This window comes from Gorilla gorilla, chromosome 18, assembly GCF_029281585.2.
Source record: "Gorilla gorilla gorilla isolate KB3781 chromosome 18, NHGRI_mGorGor1-v2.1_pri, whole genome shotgun sequence".
Classification (NCBI taxonomy): Eukaryota; Metazoa; Chordata; class Mammalia; order Primates; family Hominidae; genus Gorilla; species Gorilla gorilla.
Window position 1 is genome coordinate 86,201,221 of NC_073242.2, and position 21,063 is coordinate 86,222,283.

Genomic DNA, 21,063 nt, shown 5'->3' on the forward strand with positions numbered 1-21,063 from the left:
CACTCTGGGAGGCCGAGGAGGAAAAATCGCTTGTGCCCGGGAGTTCGACACCAGCCTGAGCCACATAGCGAGACCACCCCCATCTCTACAAAAAATAAATAAATAAAATAAATGTTTAAAAAGGAAGAAACTCTTTAGGACAGAGAGATCTTTGACACTTCTTCAGTATTTGCTTTAAAGATGCAGAGTTTGTAATAAACAACAGTAACTAGCTAAACTACAGTGATACCTAATCCTGGCTTAAGTTGTGAAGTTGCTACCTGAATGATTGCGGTTTAGGAAATACTGAACTAGTCCATGCTTCTGCTTCCAAGCTCTATGGTGGCTTAATGAGTTCATGGTGGAAGAGATTTACGAAGGGAAGGAGGTCTCCTCACATTGCCCCCCACATTCCTACCCCACATCCTTGCCCTCTGCCACCAGCATTCAGAGCTCCCAAGACCCAGGACGGCTCCTGCCTGACCTGTTGCCCTTTGACCCCCACCAGGCTGACCTCCAGCTGTGTGAGCACCGAGGGCCTCGCCCGCCTGGCATCTGGTCTGGGCCACTGCCACCACTTGGAGGAGCTGGAGTGAGTTGCAGAGTGGAGGGATCGGGGACAAGTGGCCCAGCTGAGGGTGAGGGGTGGAGAAGAGAGCAGGGCGTTTGGGAGGGCAGGCAATGAGACTTCAACCAATGACCCTTCCCCTGATGAAGTGCAGCAGTTCTGGGTGTGGCCTTGGGAAGGAAGAGCACCACAGTTTTGGTCTGAATTTCGCCACTGACTCACAGAGGGGCTGTGGGCATGGCTGTTCCGCTCTGGGCTTTGATTGCTTCATCTACCGAAATGGGGCTCATGAGCCTTGCTCTGCTGGGCTGGCTGTGGGAGTCAGGCTACGGAGAGGGCTGAAGAACAAGAGGGTGTGTGTGTGTGTGTGTGTGTGTGTGTGTGTGTGTGTGTGTCCCTAGTCCCCGAGCTTCCTCTCTGCAGCCTTCATCCAGGGCATAGTTTCTCAGCTGGGCCAGCTGTGACTATCATGCCTACCCAGAGCCTGAGCCCTGGGGCCAGGGATACCCATGGGGAACCTGGACAGCGAGGGTGGCCCAGGGCATGCAGATGCAGAGTTGGCCTCTCAGGGGACAGAGCAGGAGAGGGGAGCTGACAGGACAGCTCAGCTGCAGGGCTGGGCAGGCTGCGCTAACCCTTGCCTCTGCCTGGTCTTCTGCAGCTTGTCTAACAATCAATTTGATGAGGAGGGCACCAAGGCGCTGATGAGGGCCCTTGAGGGGAAATGGATGCTAAAGAGGCTGGAGTAAGTAGTGATGGTGGTTGTGGGTGAGTGAGTGGTGGGGTTGGTTAATGGATGGTGGAAGTGGGTGAGTGGTGGGGTTGGTTAATGGGGAATCGGGTGAGTGAGTGGTGATGGTGGTTAATGGGGAAGGGGGTGAGAGTGGTGATGGTGGTTAATGGGGAAGTGGGTGAGTGAGTGGTGATGGTGGTTAATGGGGAAGGGTTGTGAGTGAGTGGTGGGGTTGGTTAATGGGGAAGTGTTGTGAGTGAGTGGTGTTGTGGTTAATGGGGAAGGGGATGAGTGAGTGGTGATGGTGGTTAATGGGGAAGGGTTGTGAGTGAGTGGTGGGGTTGGTTAATGGGGAAGGGGGTGAGTGAGTGGTGATGGTGGTTAATGGGGAAGGGTTGTGAGTGAGTGGTGTTGGTGGTTAATGGGGAAGGGGGTGAGTGAGTGGTGGGGTTGGTTAATGGGGAAGGGTTGTGAGTGAGTGGTGATGGTGGTTAACGGGGAAGGGGGTGAGTGAGTGGTGGGGCTGGTTAATGGGGAAGGGTTGTGAGTGAGTGGTGATGGTGATTAATGGGGAAGGGTTGTGAGTGAGTGGTGGGGTTGGTTAATGGGGAAGGGGGTGAGTGAGTGGTGATGGTGGTTAATGGGGAAAGGGGTGAGTGAGGGGTGATGGTGCTTAGTGCTGCATGGTCAGTGAGTAGCATGCCTAGGAACCTTTGCATGTTTTGTGAACACAAATCGCCGTGTTTCTGGATGGACCCAGGTGAGCTGAATGCCCTTACATGACCTTTTACTTTCTATTCTGGCTCTCAGTGCCAGCAAGAACCTTGGTCATAGGAAACAGAATACACAACTCAAAGCAATCCAAGACAGAAATATATTGGCTTATGTCATGGAAAATTACGAGGCCAGTGACTTCAGGCACAGCTGGATCCAGGGGTTCTGTATTTGTCAGGCTTCTCTCTCACATACTTCACTCTGGCCCTTACTCTTTCTCTGTCCACCTTGGCTTCCTTCTCAGGCAGGCCATCCCTGCACCTGCAGGCTTACTTTCTCTCAGCTTAGTGGAAAGGAAGTACCATTCTCCCTGTGGTTACAACAAAAGGTCCTAGATTGAGTCTCACTGGACTAGCTTGAGTCACCTGCCCCACCCTAAAGCAATCACTGTGGCTGTGAGCACAAAATATTCTCATCACTAGCCAGACCTGGGCGCATGCACACCCTATCTTCTGGACTTAGACGGGTGGTATTTCAGGGTGTGAGTAACAGAAGAGGAAAGAAACTCTGGGCAGAAAAAAATCTACAGATGTCCATTACATTTGTCTACAGTTGTTTCCTTGGTAACTGGCAGCTTTTACTACTCTCCCCCATAATTTGAAGTCATCAAATTCTTAGAAATGCCAGAAACAGCCTCAGTCTAAAAGACAGGTCCCCGTCCTGCACAGATTCCTGTTTAGACAGTATCTGGACAGAAAATTTAACAGAATATCTTCTGCTTTTCATCTCTTAACTTTTTCTGATGACCAAAAATACACACTGGATATTAAAAGTTCCATCATTCTAGAAATATGTAACAAATAACATGAAATGCCCTGGAGATGACACCCCCTGAGAAAACTTCTGTTGAACGGTTTGTGAATTTTTCTCCAGATTTTTTTTTCTACATATGTTTTGAATTCAGCTTGAAAGTAGCCTTTTGAGTTTTTGCCCCTTAACATTGAAATTCTTCCGCTTGTCCCTCTTTGCTTCTCCTGGGGAGAGGATCAGGTAAAAGGAGAAGAGGGATTACAGAGACCTTTGACCACAGGGCCCTCCTGTCGTCTCACTGGTCTGTTTCTTTGCCCACTGTCCATGTACCTGCATCTCAGCTCAGCCTTCTGGAAGCTTTTATTTAGGGGATTGGAGGCCCAGTGAGGTCATTCATTGGCTCATTCATGCATTCGACAAATATGTACTGAGCTGGGCACCTGGGCCGGGGACAGGACAGATTCATCCATGGCCCTGGGGGCCTTTTTCTTCCTCCTGATTTCCCAGGCACCATGTGCTGCTCCTTACCTCCTGCTGCCTTAGTTGCCCTATCTGTAAACTGGGCATAATGATATCTTCCCTGTCCGAAGGAAGGGGATGGATTGTCAGTGCCCGGAGGTCTCTTCCCATCTCAGATCTGTCATTTCCAAGTGTAAATCCCCACAGGCAGTTACCCTCAAATCCAGTCAGCTTCTTCCAGCTGTATACCTGTGATGGAGTGGGTAGGAGCATGGACCCTAGTTAGGAGCCTCACTGCCTGGGTTCAACTCTGGGTAGGGTAACTGACACTTCCAGTTTGCTTGGAGCTTTCCCCATTTTGGCACCCAAAGTCCCACATCCAGGAAAAACCCTTCTGTTCTGAGCCAACCAAGACAGTTGACCATCTTTTGCTTCTGCCTCTTATTTTATTATTTATTTATTTGAGACCCAGTCTCTCTCCGTTGCCCAGGCTGGAGTGCAGTGGCACAATCTTGGCTCACTGCAACCTCGGCCTCCCGGGTTCAAGCAACCCTCCTGCCTCAGCCTCCCAAGTAGCTGGCATTACAGGCACATGCCACCAGGCCCAGCTAATTTTTCTATTTTTAGTGGAGATGGGGTTTCACTTTGTTGGCCAGGCTGGTCTCGAACTCCTGACCTCAGGTGATTCACCCGCCTTGGCCTCACAAAGTCCTGGGATTACAGGCATGAGCCATCGTGCCCAGCCAGTTCTGTTTCTTAATGTGTGAACTCGTGCCAGTCCCTCAGCCTCTCTGTTCTTTGGCCTCCTCATCTTAACTTTGAGGATAAGAGCAATCTCCCCTGCTAGGGTTGTTGTGAGGATTAAATGAGATAATATGTGTTACATTCTTAGAGTCTGGTCAGAGTTCACACTCTACAAGTGCTAGCTATTGTTATTCTCCTCTCCTGCCTAGGCTGGGGGCCTCTAGAAGTACAATCGCCTGGGTCACATATGGTTGGGGCTCAGGAATGGGAGTTCTATAGTTTTGGGTTCTGTTCCTGAAGCAGCCACTTTGTGTATGACCTTAAGCAAGTTCTCTAACTCTCTGAACCTTGGTGTTCCTCACCTGTAAAATGGGGATGATAATAAACCCACCTTTCCAGCTGGCCCCAAGCCCTGAGTTTGGCCCACATTTTATGATCAATGTGTGACCGCCATTATTACGGATCATTAGTCTGGGTCCATGTGGTTCAGAACATAGAACTGCTGCCTGCCTGACCTCAGTAATTCATGCAGAGAAACAGCATTTGGACCTCCCAGTACAGTTCATTTTGTAGAATTTTTACACTGTGTGGAAATAAGTGGCTGTCTTGGAGGTCCCTAGGCTTGCTAAGCACAGAGGCCTCAGACCCCCAGACTGGACAGTGCCCCACCCCCAGATGTCAAGTTCACCTGGCCTCCTCTTCTCCAGCCTCAGTCACCTTCTGCTGAACAGCTCCACCTTGGCCTTGCTTACTCACAGACTAAGCCACATGACCTGCCTGCAGAGCCTCAGGTGAGTGACGGAGTGGCCCCATGGGAATGAGTGGGAAGAAACACTTCCCACTCAGTTGGGACCACATCCAGGGAAGCACTGAGGCCACCTCCCAGGGGATCCTTTGCGGATCCCTCCCAGGCCCATCCCTGTGCCCTCCCAGGTGGGTGCCCACTGCTCTTGCCTTCTAATGCCATCAGCTTCCTCCTGGTTACAAAAGTGGCCTAAAGGGCTTAGGCCCACGTCGTAGAACAACCCTTGAGGCATGCACACAGTTCACCCTGGGCTCTTGTTAAAATGCTCATTCTGATTCCCCAGGTCTGGAATTCTGCCTAGATTGTGCTTTTTTTTTTGAGTTGGGGCCTCACTGTGTGGCCCAGGCTGGAGTGCGGTGGCAATGCACAGGTGCAATTGTGTTGCACTGCAGCCTCAAACTCCTGGGCGAACGTGATCCTCCTGCCTCACCCTCCTAAGCAGCTGGGACTACAGGCCTAAGGCGTTGCACCCAAACTTAGCATTTCTTTGTTTGTTTGTTTGTTTTTGAGACAGAGTTTCGCTCTTGTTGCCCAGGCTGGAGTGCAATGGCGCAATCTCAGCTCACTGCAACCTCCGCCTCCCGGGTTCAAGCGATTCTCCTGCCTCAGCCTCCCGAGTAGCTGGGATTATAGGCATGCGCCACCACGCCCGGCTAATTTTTGTATTTTTGGCAGAGACAGGGTTTCTCCATGTTGGTCAGGCTGGTCTTGAACGTCCAACCTCAGGTGATCTGCCCACCTCGGCCTCCCAAAGTGCTGGGATTACAGGCGTGAGCCACCACGCCTGGCTTCAGACTCTGCATTTCTAACAAGCTTCCGGGTGGTATCAATTCTGGGGGCCACAGTCTGCACTTTGAGTAGTGTGGGTCTAGACTCAGATGGGGTGGCCTTCCTTCACTCCCTTTGTGATTTCACTCCCTGCCGCTAGGATAAACATGACACTTACTTTCAATGTGATTTTTCAAAACATGAAATCTTTTGACTAAAAACAAATCCAAGCAGTGACACAAAGCATTGCTTTGTTTATATCCAAGTACACCTCCTACCCCCTACCTCGGGCAGAGCAGAGTAGGTAGGAAATGAGGTTAGAGAGTTCCAGGAGGTTATATCATATTGGACCATTTCACCCAAAATTAATTTACTGAAAGGTGATCCATTAAAATGTATTTATTTATTTTTATTTTATTTTTACTTTTTGAGACACAGTCTCACTCTGTCGCCCAGGCTGGAGTGCAGTGGCATGATCTCACTTCACTGCAACCTCTGCCTCCTGGGTTCAAGCAATTCTCGTGCCTCAGCCACCCAAGTAGCTGGGATTACAGGTATGCACCACCACGCCCAGATAATTTTTGTATATTTTTAGTACAAATGGGGTTTCACCATGTTGGCCAGGCTGGTCTCGAACCCCTGACCTCAAATGATCCACCTGCCTAGACTCCGAAAGTGCTGGGAATACAGGTGTGAACCACCGCGCCCAGCCCCATTAAAATTTAATTTGCAAAATAAAAGAAAGTAAAAACAACATGCAAACAAATACTTCCCAAGGGGCTAAGACCATTTGCCTCAGCTATTTATTGTTTTTTCCTACCCAGGCAGAGCAAGGTCAGGGCTCAGTAAAGACAATACCCTGGGTTTAAGGAAAAACCTACCATTTGCATGGATGAGAACACATATGCCCCTGAGAACTGATCTGCGTGAATCAGAGAATCCCACGTGAAACTGGCATTCAGCCGGGCCAGCCCGGAGATCCCTGACACAGAGGCTGAGGTGAAGCTTGGCAAAGAAATGTAGAGACTGCTCCTGGGCCAGGGGCTCTGGATTTGTTTCCACCCAGCCTGCAAGTCCCTAAGTCTCTGGCCAGTCACAGCTCACTGCTGGCTCTCAGTTTTCTCACCTGGACACTGGGGACAATAATTCCCACCTTGCTTACCACCCCCCACCTGCCATGACCCCCAGAAATTTTGCTACCAGCATATGAATTCCTGGGTGTGTAAGGCTTTGCAAACTGTAGAGTTCTTAGCACAGCACCTGCAAAGGCCTTTAAGCTCCTGAAAGCCTCTTGGTCTATTCCCTGCTTTTCCAGACTGAACAGGAACAGTATCGGTGATGTCGGTTGCTGCCACCTTTCTGAGGCTCTCAGGGCTGCCACCAGCCTAGAGGAGCTGGAGTGAGTTGCCCATTCTGCCCCCAGACCCAGGACAATTTTGGCCGGGAAAGATGACAAGGGCAAGGGGCTACCTGAGCACGCCCTTTGCTTCTTCATCTCATCTCCTTCACCCACTTCTACACTGTGTAAACAACCTGGGGCCTAGAAGCTTGGGGGACCCAAAGACAGGATGTAAGAGTGTCAACTGCAGCAAGAGGGATTTAGGTCAGACAATGGGGAGAACATCCTAAACAGAAGCCAAGGGTTGGGGCTGTCACTCAACATGGGGTGATGGGGCTCTCTGTGTGAGTCGAGGCCCTTCCTGGGACTTCAGCCTCCCCTTCTTTTTCTGGGAGTGGGGTGTGGACAAGATGAGATGGCAGAAGGCTGATGAAGCTGTTTTCTCCCCCAAGCTTGAGCCACAACCAGATTGGAGACGCTGGTGTCCAACACTTAGCTACCATCCTGCCTGGGCTGCCAGAGCTCAGGAAGATAGAGTGAGTAGCCAGCCCTACAGAGGAGGGCCACAGGGGTCACACCATGGTCCTAGGAGATACTGGCCCCTAGCTCAGGCCAGCATGGTAAACTCTCCCCTGCGCCAACCTCAGTGTCCAGGCAGTGGGGCTCGGTGACCTCCTGGCCCTCACTGCGGGACCTTAAGCCACCCCAGCCCCTGCTCTTCTCTGGGCCTTTCTGCCTCATTGTCTGGGTAGGTGTGTGGTGTTGGGGGTTGTCTCTTAGGCCCCCTGAAGCAGGGGTGGCAGACCCAGCAGATGTGCTGGGGTGTCGGGAGAGGGGGCATCAGAGGACCTGATGGCTGCCCCCTCCCACAGCCTCTCAGTGAATAGCATCAGCTCAGCCGGGGGAGTGCAGTTGGCAGAGTCTCTCATTCTTTGCAGGCGCCTGGAGGAGTTGATGTGAGTGTCTGCCCAGGTGGCCTCTGCCCTCTGTGCCCCCCAGGTCCACCTGGCCTCCTCTCCCGCAGTGGGCACAGGGCAGGGTGGGGGTCCCGAGTGGGCAGGCCCAGTACTCAATGCTCATTCCTCTCCTCTTCCAGGCTTGGCTGCAATGCCCTGGGGGATCCCACAGCCCTGGGGCTGGCTCAGGAGCTGCCCCAGCACCTGAGGGTCCTACAGTGAGTGGCCCCCTGCCCACACCGTGCAGGGCTGGTGGGGAGGAGGGTCCCCGGGAGCAGTGGGGGGGGGGTCTAGGCCCCCATCAGTTGAGCTGCCCTGCCCCAAGTCAAGCTTGGCATGTACCCACTCTCCTGCCTGTTCCTTCCCTGCCTCTGATGTCTGCAGCAAGAAAATCAGGAGGCCCAGCCTAGTCCTGGCTCTGCCACTGGCTCCTGCCTGACCTTGGCCAAACCCCTACCCCTTCTCAGCCTCAGTTTCTTCACATGCAAAAGAAGTACAATGATCCCAGTTCATTGTGCCCTGTGAGCGGGTCCCTGAGGGCGAATGAGAAATCCTGGCAGAGGGCTTCGCAGGAGCACGGTGCCAATCAATGTGGCCTCAGCACTTCACAATTGACCTCATTGCAGCCTCATGGCAGCCCCCAGAGTCCCAGAGTGCTGGGACCTTGTTTTTTTTTTTTTTTTTTTTTAGATGGAGTCTCTCTCTGTCGCCCAGGCTGGAGTGCAGTGGTGCAACCTCGGCTCACTGCAACCTCCACCTCCCGAGTTCAAGCAATTCTTGTGCCTCAGCTTCCAGAGTAGCTGGGATTACAAGCATGCGCCACCATGCCCAGCTAATTTTTGTATTTTTAGTAGAGACGGGATTTCACCATATTGCCCAGGCTGGTCTTGAACTCCTGGCTTCAAGTGATCCACCCACCTCAGCCTCCAAAAGTGCTGGAATAACAGGCGTGAGCCACCATGCCTGGCTGGTGCTGGGACTTTTATGTGCTCCCTTTTCCAGGCAAGGGAATGAAGGCCAAGAGAGGTGTGGAGAATTTTCCTTACTCATACACGAAGGACCCAGGTGTTGAATTTGGGATCTCAGACCCCAAAGCCAGGGTCCTTGATACCTACCCAGGTCCTGTGTGGATGGGGAATTAGCCAGAGACTGTCTACGGGCTGGCGCTGCAACCTGAGACAAGGCTGAGGGTGGGGCTCTGGAAACGCCAGTCCCTCAGGCTCCTCTCACCCTCTCCTCTTTCCCCAGCCTACCATTCAGCCATCTGGGCCCAGGTGGGGCCCTGAGCCTGGCCCAGGCCCTGGATGGATCCCCCCATTTGGAAGAGATCAGGTAAGTAGGGGCTGCCCAGCCCAGGCACGGGGACAGTCCTGGGCAGGTCTGGGGGTTCCTCTCACAGGTATCTCCCCTACCCTGCAGCTTGGCCGAAAACAACCTGGCTGGAGGGGTCCTGCGTTTCTGTAAGGAGCTCCCGCTGCTCAGACAGATAGAGTAAGTAGCCTCCCCTGCCTGCCTGGGGGACCAGTGGCAGGCTGAGGGCAGCCCTTCTCTGACTGAGCCTAACACCTGGGGAGGCCTTTGACGTGATAGAAGCCCCAGGGATGGTGGGGGCCTGGCTCAAGAAAGGAAGTCTTTCCTAAAACGCCTAGCTTACCCCAGACCCTGGTGGCTCTGCTCCCTCCTGTGCTGACTGTGGGAGACAGGACCTGCTAGATCCCCTGACTCAAACAACCCCCATCCCATCCCATGCTCTTCTCCATCCCCAGCCTGGTTTCCTGTAAGATTGACAACCAGACTGCCAAGCTCCTCACCTCCAGCTTCACGAGCTGTCCTGCCCTGGAAGTAATCTTGTGAGTGATTGGAAGAGCCCTGAGCTGGCTGGGAAAAGGAAAAGTGGGGAGGGGTCGGGGGAGTTGGCTCCAGCCTGCTGTGTGGCCTGGAGCTGCTCCCATCCTCTCTGGCCAGTCCTCCCATTTGTAAATGGGGAAGATCATCCTTACTCAGACATCCTCTCAAAGACATTTTAACATTTGAGCTGCAGGTACTGTTGGGTAAAACAGTTTACCTTCTTCTGCCTTTTTCCCCATTTGTAGATTGGTGGGAGGGGAGGTGGACCAGATGGTCTTTAAAGGTTTTTGGTCCAACCTTCCTTTTGGGAGGCAACTGGATAGACCACCTTGCCTGCTTGATGAAACCTCCATTTATGAACCACTGTTGGTAGAAACAGTGGCTAAAGCCAGGAGAAAGCCACCCCCAGACCTGCTGGCTGGCCGTGCTTGGCTGTCTCTTAGCAATCAGAATCCCCCAGACCTTGGGGCTTTGCAGTGCTGCCTCATGAGTAAACTAGAATTCTAGGACTAGCCTGGGACCCTAACCATGGTATGGAGGACAAAGCTGTTTCCTAAAGAACAGGACACAAGTGATTACGAGATGATGTTAGTTTGCATCCTAAAGGTCTTAACCCTTCTCATTACACCAAAGCGAAAGTCTCAGATCAGTGGTAATTCATCTTTAACACCTAACACTGGATTCTCCCTTTTTAACCGAAAGGGTTAAAAACCCAACATCTTAGGAAGGGCATATGTTCCAACTAGAAGTTAATACCATTGTTTGTACTATATTTATTTTTATAACTACCTTCTATATGGAGTCTGTAACTCAAGTTTTCCATTGATAGTAGTAATAAATGTTTCCTTTCAAGATTTTTTTTTTTTTTTTTTGAGATGGAGTCTCCCTCTGTTGCCCAGGCTGGAGTGCAATGGTGCAATCTCGGCTCACTGCAACCTCCACCTGCTGGGTTCAAGGGATTCTCCTGCCTCAGCCTCCTGAGTAGCTGGGATTACAAGTGCCCACCACCACACCCAGCTAATTTTTGTATTTTTAGTAGAGACAGGATTTCACCATGTTGGTTAGGCTCGTCTCAAACACCTGACCTTGGCCTCCCAAAGTGCTGGGATTACAGGCGTGAGCAACCACGCCCAGCCAAGATTAATTTTTTAAAGTAAGAAAAAAGAGGGGGCCGATTTAAAGAAAAATATGATGCATCTTAAATACAGGAGGTACATGTATGTGGCAAAAATGGCAACATCTTGTGAACAACGTCATGATTCAAACTTGACGGGGAGGGGAGCAGGGAGGAAGGTAACCTGCACCCTGACGTCTTCAGGGGAGGACACACAAGCACCCTATCAGGTGGCCTCTCTTGAAAACCCTTGCCCCCACGACTGGTGCCCCGCTTTCCCCATTCACTGCCTTGTCTCCACCCCTCGACCTCCTTGCTCTCCTGCCGCTGACTTTGGGACCCCTACCCTGCAGGCTGTCCTGGAATCTCCTCGGGGATGAGGCGGCTGCCGAGCTGGCCCAGGTGCTGCCGCAGATGGGCCGGCTGAAGAGAGTGGAGTATGAGGGGCCGGGGGAGGAATGGGACGGGCTAAAGGGGGACCTACATCCCGGGAACACCAAAGAGGCCACTGGGTCAGTCCCCTGCCTCCCAGAAAGCCCTTCCTTGAGTTGCACACTCTGGCCTGTTCCAAGCCCCTGCCAGGCTTAGTTCCCCCTGGGTTCTAGCCTTCAGCCTTCCTGCTGCACCTGCCACAAGTCCCCTGTTGTCTTTTGGGTTCCCTGAGAAGGTAGTGTGGGAGACTGTGTCCCCTGACCTTGGCCTGAGGAAGGGACCTAGGAAACTCTCACACCCATTCTCATGGCCGTGTTTCTCTTTCCCCTCCCCTCACTGTCCACTGAGAAGCCTGGAGAAGAATCAGATCACAGCTTTGGGGGCCTGGCTCCTGGCTGAAGGACTGGCCCAGGGGTCTAGCATCCAAGTCATCCGGTAACAGAGGCCTGCAGGGGCAGGGATGGTGGGTGGGAGGCTACACCAACCCCCAGATCTAATGGGACTCCCTGGAGGAGGCGGCGGGGCCTGGGCTGGGGATTATCAAAGGAGACTTGGACCACTCCACCAAGAATTTGGCAGCAAGCAGACTTGGATCAAACCCCAGCTCTGCCACTTGCCAATTGTGTAACTTTGTAGCCATAACTCAACCTCTCTGAACCCCAATTTTCTCATCTGTGAAATGGGGATACTGATAGTATCTACCTCAGAGAGTTGTAAAGACTAAATGAGCATATAAAGCACTGAACCCAATGCCTGGCACATAGTAAGCACTTAAAATGGCAGCTATAATCAGAGCCATCACATACAGTTGTATAGGTTGTGCACTGCACAAGGGCATTAAACCTAAGGGGCACCATTCACATTGTCAACCTGCTAGATTTCTAGCAGATGAGAGTAAAGTACCTTGTTCTACCAAAATCATATATTATGACAATTTCAGACAGATGGCAGTAAAACATCTTGAAGAAAGAGGGTCTTTTCCCTATTTGCACAAATGTGTCATATGAGTGTGGCCTTAGCTGGCATCACTATCTCCCAGGGAGGAAGGTTGAGTTGGAGGACTCAGGAGGCAGGTGTGGGGTACACCCTCTCCCTAGGTCAGCTATGCTGGTCTAACACCTGCCTCTGCCAGGTAACTCTAGGCACAGCTCTACCTTTTTGGGCCTCAGCCTCCCAATCTGCAGATACGACAGATGGCAGAGATGGGAGGATGAATGAGTGCCTATATCTGTGCCCCACAGCCTCTGGAATAACCCCATTCCCTGTGACATGGCCCAGCACCTGAAGAGCCAGGAGCCCAGGCTGGACTTTGCCTTCTTTGACAACCAGCCCCAGGCCCCTTGGGGTACTTGATGGCCCCCTCAAGACCTTTGGAATCCAGCCAAGTGATGCACCCAAATGATCCACCTTTCGCCCACTGGGATAAATGACTCAGAAAAGAAGAGCCTCTGCAGGGCGCTCTGCACTCCACCCAGGAGGAGGGATACGTGTGTCCTGCTGCAGTCCTCAGGAAGAACTTTTTTGGGAACCAGGAGCTGGGTCTGGACAAAGGAGTACCCTGCATTACGTGGGATATGTGTGATCAATTGGGGACATGCGACACACAATGAGGGTGTCATGACAATGCATGACACGTACGGTTATATGTGGCAGTGTGACCCCTTGACATGTGGCGTTACATGAAAGTCAGTGTGGCACGTGTTCTGTGGCATGGGTGCTGGCATCCCAAGTGGCAGGATACATGATTGTTGGTCTATATATGACACATGACAAATGTCCATGTCACAGGACTCATGGCTGGCCAGATGACCTCAGGCTGGCCCAAGATCTAATTTATTAATTTTTAAAGCAAATACATATTTATAAATTGTGTGTATGGAGCAGCTAAGTCAGGAAAAGTCTTCCACCCGAGCTGGGAGGGGAGAGTGTCCATGCACTGACCAGTCCAGGGGCTCAAGGGCCAGGGCTCTGGAACAAGCCAGGGACTCAGCCATGAAGTCCCCTCCTGCCTCAATCCTCAGCCTACCCATCTATAAACTTGATGACCCCTCCATTACTTACATACTAGCTTCCAAGGACAGGTGGAGGTAGGGCCAGCCTGGCGGGAGTGGAGAAGCCCAGTCTGTCCTATGTAAGGGACAAAGCCAGGTCTAATGGTACTGTGTAGGGGGCACTGCCAAGACAATAAGCTAGGCTACTGGGTCCAGCTACTACTTTGGTGGGATTCAGGTGAGTCTCCATGCACTTCACATGTTACCCAGTGTTCTTGTTACTTCCAAGGAGAACCAAGAATGGCTCTGTCACACTCAAAGCCAGGTTTGATCAATAAACACAATGGTATTCCACGTCTAGCCTGAATCCAATGTTTCCTCTTACCCCACTGAAGTCGGAAGTGGTTCACCCCCTGCCGTAAGGACTGGACAGCAGCGCAAACAACAGAGAGGTGTGCTGAGTGGAGCACTGGCCTGGGAGTCAGGAGACATGGGTTCCCAGCTCAGGCCTTGTCTCTAGTCACGTGGCCATGGGCAAGTTACCTCCTCTCTCCAGACCTCGCCTGTAACGTGAGGGTGTTATAGAAGCTCAGCATGTTGGAAACATTTTTTGTTTGACTTGCATAACATTGAAACTACTTTCTGAATTCATTGTCAGTATTCAAAATTGGGAATTTTACATAAAAATTCAGATTCTGCTTGCTTTTAAGTGCTGATCCAGCACTCCCACTGAAGAGTCACATGACTGTGCCTTTTAGATGTGCACACATGCCTCAGCTTGCTGCAGTCCCCACCACTCCCCATTGTCTTGACACCCCACCTGACCCCACTTTTTGCTGCTCTTTGACCCTGGCCTAGAGAGTTTGCATGGGTATGTTGTACCAGAGGAACATGGCTTTGGAAGTCAGACAGGCATGGAATAGAATGTGACTTAACCCTTTGCTACCTGTCTTTGAGGTATGTGGGTTAGCAGCCACCCCCCCAACACACACACACACATTAAGACTGTTAGAGAGGTCAGGAAAGCAAGACGAGCAAAGTTACCGGCAAAAAAAAAAAAAAAAAAAAAAAACGAGTTATCCTAGTTCTCCTCTCTTTTTATAGCCGAATATCGTATGACGTGAAGAGATGCCCAAAATGACAGATCAACATCCTGTCTCCCTCGTGTAGTTAAAACAAGTTGATCTTAGGGGGAGCCCTCCCACCCCATTGTGAAAAACCAGGTCGGGAGGGTGCAGTTACAGCTGAGCACCACTGGAGGGCAGGCTAGCCCACTGGCGATTCATGAGATAACTTCCTTCACTGTGGGACCCAGAAGGAAGTTAGGAGGCGATGCTAGGGCTTGTTCCCACCTGGCCTAGTAGCTTGGGATGTCCCAGCCTACCAGTGGCATCACCTGGGTGGCTTGGCCTTGACCTTTGCAGCCCTCCAGGTTGTTCCTGGCCCCCTGCCAAGCATGAGGAGAAAGTCCTCCAGCCAAGTGCCAAGCACCCATACTTCACACAGGGCCACCCTTACCGGGCCAGGGTCAGGGCACACCTAGCACCAAATGGGCCCGTCAGCCTGGTCATGGGGGAAAAAGTAGGCAGGAAGAGGATCCAAGAAGTTTACCAGGCAACCCTGGGTCCGAAATTCTGTCTCCCTTTCCTGGGACATGATGCCGAGTTGACCTTGGCCTTCAGTGTGCCCAAGATCACCTTCACACTAGAGGGGTTGCATTGCCTCCTCTCCTTGCCCAAGAATGAAGGATGAGTCCCTCAAAGCCTGGAAATAGCTTGGCAGGGGAGCCAAGGCCGAGGAAGGAGCAGAGGATACCAGCCAGAGGCACTTGGCCATGGGGGACAGGGGAACCCGGAGCTCAAGGACACTACTTTCATTTGCTGCTTAGCCATTTTACTTCTCTCTTCTCCTTTTCCCCCCTTCATATCTGCCCAAATTCTACACTCCAAGAAACTTTCAGCAGCTTCCCTGAAATAAACCATAGTATTGCGGCACTGCAGAGCTGGCTGGGCCTACATCAAGTTGGTGTGAAATTGCCTTGTTCATTTTATTAAGAAACTTCCTCTCTTGCCACCTGCCTGCTTGGAGGCCTTAACTGTTTTTTGGTTTTGCTTTTGCTTTTTCTTTTTTTTGAGACAGAGTCTTGCTCTGTCACCCAGGCTGGAGTGCAGTGCTGCAATTTGGGCTCACTGCAACCTCTGCCTCCCGGGTTCAAGCAATTCTCCTGCGTCAGCCTCCTGAGTAGCTGGGATTACAGATGTTCGCCACCACACCTGGCTAATTTTTGTATTTTTAGTAGAGACGGAGTTTCACTATGTTGGCCAGGCTGGTCTCAAACTCCTGACCTCAAGTGATCCACCTGCCTTGGCCTCCCAAAGTGCTGGGATTACAGGCATAAGCCACCATGCCCGGCCTGTTTTTCTATCCAACACAGATGGAGTACAGCCTCCCTGCCCCCTTCCTCCCCAAAGTAGGCTCAGTTTAAATATATACATGAAAACAAATAAAATTCAAAGAAAAGCAAGGTTATGGGGTGGCAAGCAGTATGATCCAATGGAAGCTCCCCATCTCTGCATGTGAGCCATCGCACTGAGAATGCGATCAGGCTGGTAAGTACCCGCGTCTATCTGCAAGACGGGGAGAATCTCCTTTTGCTACTTTGTCTCTTGGCCTCAGTCTTATAATTGTACAAATTGAATGTTCATCTTTCTTTTTTAGTTTTATTTATTATTATTATTTTATTTTTCCATAAGTTATTGGGATATACGTGGTGTTTGGTTACATGAGTAAGTTCTTTAGTGGTTATTCATGAGATTTTGGTGCACCCAGCGCCCGAGCAGTATACACTGCACCATATTTGTAATCTTTTATCCCTCGCCCCTCTCCCACTCTTCCCCCGCAAGTCCCCAAAGTCCATTGTGTCTGAATGTCCATCTTTCTGATGGAAGTCACAGACTCCCCCTTGACCTCCTTCACATGCCTCAGGTGCTGTCAAATTGCCTCCTCTATCCTTCCCCTAAACACACATCTGTCCAGCCAGTGGTTCCCAAGCTGTAAAACTGCAGTTACATAAATTGTAAGGGTGTCAGGATCCTGTCACCATGCAGATTCTGGTTCAGCAAGTCTGGGGCAGGATACTCAGACTTCTCCAGCCCTTCCAGACAGCCCCAGACACCTGGGATTCTGCATTTCTAAGAAGCCCCCAAGTGATGGCCATGTTGCTGGGCCATACTTAGCTTAGCAAGACTGTAGATGAGTGGATCGCAACCCTGACTGCACATTAGAGTCACCTGGGAAGCTTTTAAAAATCACTATTTTTAAAAGGAGTATTTGGGCTGAGTGCAGTGGCTCACGCTTATAATCCCAGCACTTTGGGAGGCTGAGGCAGGAGGATCACCTGAGCTCAGGAGTTTGAGACCAGCCTGGGAAAAATGGCAAAACCTTGTCTCTACAAAAAAACACAAAAATTAGCCGGGCATGGTAGCGTGCACCTGTAGTCCCAGCTATTTGGGGCGGGGGGTGGGGGTGGGGTGGGGTGCTGAAGTAGGAGGATCACTTGAGTCTAGAAGGTGGGGGCTGCGTGAGCCAAGATCATGCCACTGCACTCCAGCCTGGAGGACAGAGCAAGACCCTGTCTTGGGGGGAAAAAAGAGTATTTAGAAAGCTCCCTGAGTGATTCTAGTGTGTAGCCGCAGTGGAGACCCACTGGTCTGGAGTATGCTGTCTCTTGGAGAGGCTGGGCAAGCCTTTGCACCTGCATCTGCACCCCTTATTTTGTCCTGAGGATTCCATGACCCTCCCTCCCCAGAGAGGGACACTAACTCCAGAGACTTTTCCTAACTTTCCCAAAGGTACAAAGCCGGTAACTGGTGGCACCAGGAATCAAACCCAGGTCACTCCTGTGACACCCACAGTTTTCTCATCTGTATAGTAAGGGGATGAGCAAAAGGAGGTTAGGCACGAGGACCTATGTTCTTCAGCTGCAAAGATGATCTTATGGCTCATTTCTGCACACCCTTGGGGAGAGTTCTGGATCCTCAGCCACCTGCCCTGCCTGGTTATTTCTGTAGAGCATCGCCATCTGTGATGTACTCTAGGCCCAACAATCACAGCAACAATCTCCTCTATTTTACAGATGAGGAAACCAAGACACAGAGAGAGAACATGACTTGCCTAAGGTCACACAGTGAGTATTTAGTGGGGCTCAGACTCCAACTCTGGAACAAAAGGAAAGGGTGACTTTGGGGTGGTCCTGGACTGGAGATTTAACTGGCCTGCAGGTCTGTGTGTTCCCTGGAGAGAGAGGGACCCTCAGGAAGGCAGGAGGGCTGTGCACCCTTCTTGGGCTCTGCTTCTGCCCCCAACCCTACCCTTCATGGCCAAAGCTAGGCCTGAGGACCTGTGATGCACTCTAGGCACATCCAGAGCTTCCAGGAAAGACCATTCAGTGGCTGGTTTGGTAAAGATCATCTCTCGGCCAGGCGCGGTGGCTCACGCCTGTAATCCCAGCACTTTGGGAGGCCGAGGCGGGCGGATCACGAGGTCAGGAGATCGAGACCATCCCGGCTAACACAGTGAAACCCCGTTTCTACTAAAAATACAAAAAATTAACTGGGTGTGGTGGCGGGCGCCTGTAGTCCCAGCTACTCGGGAGGCTGAGGCAGGAGAATGGCACGAACCCGGGAGGTGGAGCTTGCAGTGAGCTGAGATTGCGCCGCTGCACTCCAGCCTGGGCGAAAAGAGCGAGACTCCATCTCAAAAAAAAAAAAAAAAAGATCATCTCATCCCGGGGCAAGGCTCAGGAAGTTCCAGGGACTGCTGGTCTTTGTCCTGCCTCCCAATCACCCCAGTGAAGAACCCTCCCCTTGGCCCTTGGAAGCCACACCTGGAGGCTCATCCCACACACACCCCAACCTAGCTGCCCAGAAAGAGACCTTTGCCCTGGGAAGGAGAGAACAGTAGAGGAGCTTTCCCCAGGGAAGAAAGGCCAACTGGGGTCCCCTTGGTTAGGAGCCTGGGGCCAGAGGCATCAGTGGTCCTCATGGGACCCTTAGTCCTCCATCTCCCACTCCCCAACACACACCCACACATACTTCAGCACAGGGTCAGAGCTGAGGGAGGTGTCTGAGGCTGTCTGGAAGGGCTGGAGAAGTCTGGGTATCCTGATCCTAGAAAGGGACCGTCCCTGCATCAGAGTGACCACAACCCTGGTACTTAAAAAATAGCAATTATATGGCTGGGTGTGGTGGCTCATGCCTGTAATCCTAGCACTTTGGGAGGCCGAGGCAGGTGGATCATGAGGTCAGGAGATCGAGACCATCCTGGCCAACATGGTGAAACCCTGTCTCTACTAAAAATACAAAAAATTAGCCGGGCGTGGTGGCGGGCACCTGTAGTCCCAGCTACTCGGGAGGCTGAGGCAGGAGAATGGCGTGAACCCGGGAGGCAGAACTTGCAGTGAGCCAAGATCATGCCACTGCACTACAGCCTGAGCGACAGAGCGAGACTCCGTCTCAACAACAACAACAAAAAATAGCAATTATACACTAGCCCTGCTGTCTACACTTGCCTGGCACGTTACAGTCTCACTGAATTCCGTCTCATTGGATTCTCACAACCATCCCATAAAGCAAATACTAAGTCAATCCTATTTTACAGAGAAGGAGAGCAAGGGCCAGAGGATTGAGTAATTTCACCCAGGCAGCCGCTGAGTGGCTGGGATTCAAACTCATGGCCATGACTCCATGCCTGAGGTTTGACACTGGAGTCAGCCACACCTGCCTCTAACCAGGAGATCCTTGAGGGGATCCCTCAAGGATCCTGATATGTTTCCATATCAACCCCCTGTGGCACATGGTATTTTCTAAAGACAGCCATCACAGTATCTTCCATCCCACATGCTCTTCCTACTATGTGACGGTGACACCCCTCTGTGACTACAACAGAAGTGACATTATGTGACTCCCAAGGCAAGGGCCTGAAACAGATGATAACACTTCCACTTGCCTCTCTTGAAATGCTCACTCATGGAACCCTATGCCATGCCACTAGGAAGCCCAGGCTACAAGGAATGGTCTCAGGTAGGTGTTCCAGCTGACAATTCCAGCTGAGGTTCCAGATGACAGCCAGCGTCCAGTGATAGCCATATGTTCAAGAAAGCCTTCTAGACAATTTCAGCCACCACCATGATCTGACTGCAACTGTATGGGAAACACTGTGCAACACCTGCCCTCGATGAGCCCTGAGGACCCCGGAAGTGTGAGGGATAAGTTTTGGGGTGATCTGCGATGCAACATAAATAACTGGAACACCCTCCCTCCGCCAGTCCTCACACACCCCTGGCCCAGCCAGATCCCTGAACAGCTGGCGCTCCTTCAATGTGTCTTTCATTCACGAGCACACTGACATGCCTGGGCAAACCTGGGTATTCTGATCCGTTTGTCCAAACAGCCTGGACTGTGAAAATAAACACCCAGATGGCAGGTGTTGACACACATACCCTGACATGGGTCTATTTCGGGGCCTTCAGGCCTCCCACTGTGCACTGAGAGGTCTCCACCTGGGCAGGGAAAGACTTCGTTTAACATTTTGCAGTCTTGTGTTGGGTGTGGAATGAGGATAAAGCAAGTAGAATCAACCTGTGAAGGATCCTTGGCCTTAATCAACTTCTTCAGGGATCTCCTGATCCCTGGCCTTTTTTTTAAAGATAGCTTTATGGGGATATAATCCATACACCATGACATTTGTCCTTTTAAAGTGTGTAAGTCAATGGTTTTAAGAATATCTACAGTTGTGCAATCATCACTATAATCTAACTTTTTTTTTTTTTTTTATACAGGGTCTTGTTCTGTCACCCTGGCCGGAGTGCAGTGGTGTGATCATGGCTCACCACAGCCTCAACCTCCTAAGCAATCCTCCCACCTCAGCCTCCTAACTGGGACTACAGGCAGGTACCACACCCGGCTAATTTTTTTTTTTTTTTTGGTAGAGATGGTGGGGTCTCACTATGTTGCTCAGGCTGGTCTTGAACTCCTTGCCTCAAGTAATCTGTCTGCCTCGGCCTCCCAAAGTGCTGGGATTACAGGCAGGACCGCACTCTGCCTAGAATCTAACTTTAGAACATTTTTTATCATCTCCCAAAGAAACCCTTTGCCAATAGCAATCACTCCCCATTCTCCACTCCCCGGCCGAGGCAACCACAAATCTGCTTTGTCTGTTTGTGGATTTGTCCATTCTGGACATTTCATCTAAATGGAGCCATATAATATTTGTCTGAGACTGGCTTCTTTCACTGGGCATAATATTTTCCAAGTTTGTCCATATTGTAGCATGTATCAGTACTTCACACCTTTCTTTTTTCTTTTTCTTTTTCTTTTTTTTTTTTTTTGGAGGGGGGATGGAATCTCCCTCTGTCACCCAGGCTGGAGTACAGTGCATCTTGGCTGCAACTTCCGCTTCTTGGGCTCAAGCGATTCTCCTTCCTGCCTTCCGAATTGCTGGGATTACAGGTTCTTGCCACTACGCCTGGCTAATTGTTATATTTTTACTAGAGACCGAGTTTTGCCATGTTGGCCAATCTGGTCTTGAATTCCCGACCTGAAGTAATCGCCCGCCTTGGCCTCCCAGAGTGCTGGGATTACAGGTGTGAGCCACCACAACTGGACAGTAATTCGTACCTTTCTATGGCTGTATAATATTCTATGTTGTGTGGATATACCACATTTTGTTTTTCCATTCATCAGTGGATGGACATTTGGGTGGTTTCCACTTTTTGGCTACTATGAATAATGCTGCTACGTACAT

The 21,063-nt window shown here is 51.2% G+C and overlaps 1 protein-coding gene across 6 annotated transcripts in view; it reads left to right on the forward strand.

Annotated features, from left to right (window-relative positions):
• Positions 1 to 13,620, forward strand: part of NLRC5 (NLR family CARD domain containing 5) — a 93,546-nt gene extending 79,926 nt beyond the window's left edge. For all 6 annotated transcript variants that reach the window (XM_019012782.4, XM_055364298.2, XM_055364299.2 and 3 more), the window contains 13 exons: positions 488 to 571; positions 1,209 to 1,292; positions 4,715 to 4,798; positions 6,896 to 6,979; positions 7,372 to 7,455; positions 7,792 to 7,875; positions 8,016 to 8,093; positions 9,124 to 9,207; positions 9,295 to 9,366; positions 9,642 to 9,725; positions 11,191 to 11,274; positions 11,621 to 11,704; positions 12,511 to 13,620. In XM_019012782.4, coding sequence (XP_018868327.3) covers positions 488 to 571; positions 1,209 to 1,292; positions 4,715 to 4,798; positions 6,896 to 6,979; positions 7,372 to 7,455; positions 7,792 to 7,875; positions 8,016 to 8,093; positions 9,124 to 9,207; positions 9,295 to 9,366; positions 9,642 to 9,725; positions 11,191 to 11,274; positions 11,621 to 11,704; positions 12,511 to 12,622 — 1,102 coding nt within the window. In that variant the 3' untranslated portion in view covers positions 12,623 to 13,620. The remainder of the gene's footprint in view (positions 1 to 487; positions 572 to 1,208; positions 1,293 to 4,714; positions 4,799 to 6,895; positions 6,980 to 7,371; positions 7,456 to 7,791; positions 7,876 to 8,015; positions 8,094 to 9,123; positions 9,208 to 9,294; positions 9,367 to 9,641; positions 9,726 to 11,190; positions 11,275 to 11,620; positions 11,705 to 12,510) is intronic.
• The last annotated feature ends 7,443 nt before the right edge of the window (positions 13,621 to 21,063 follow it).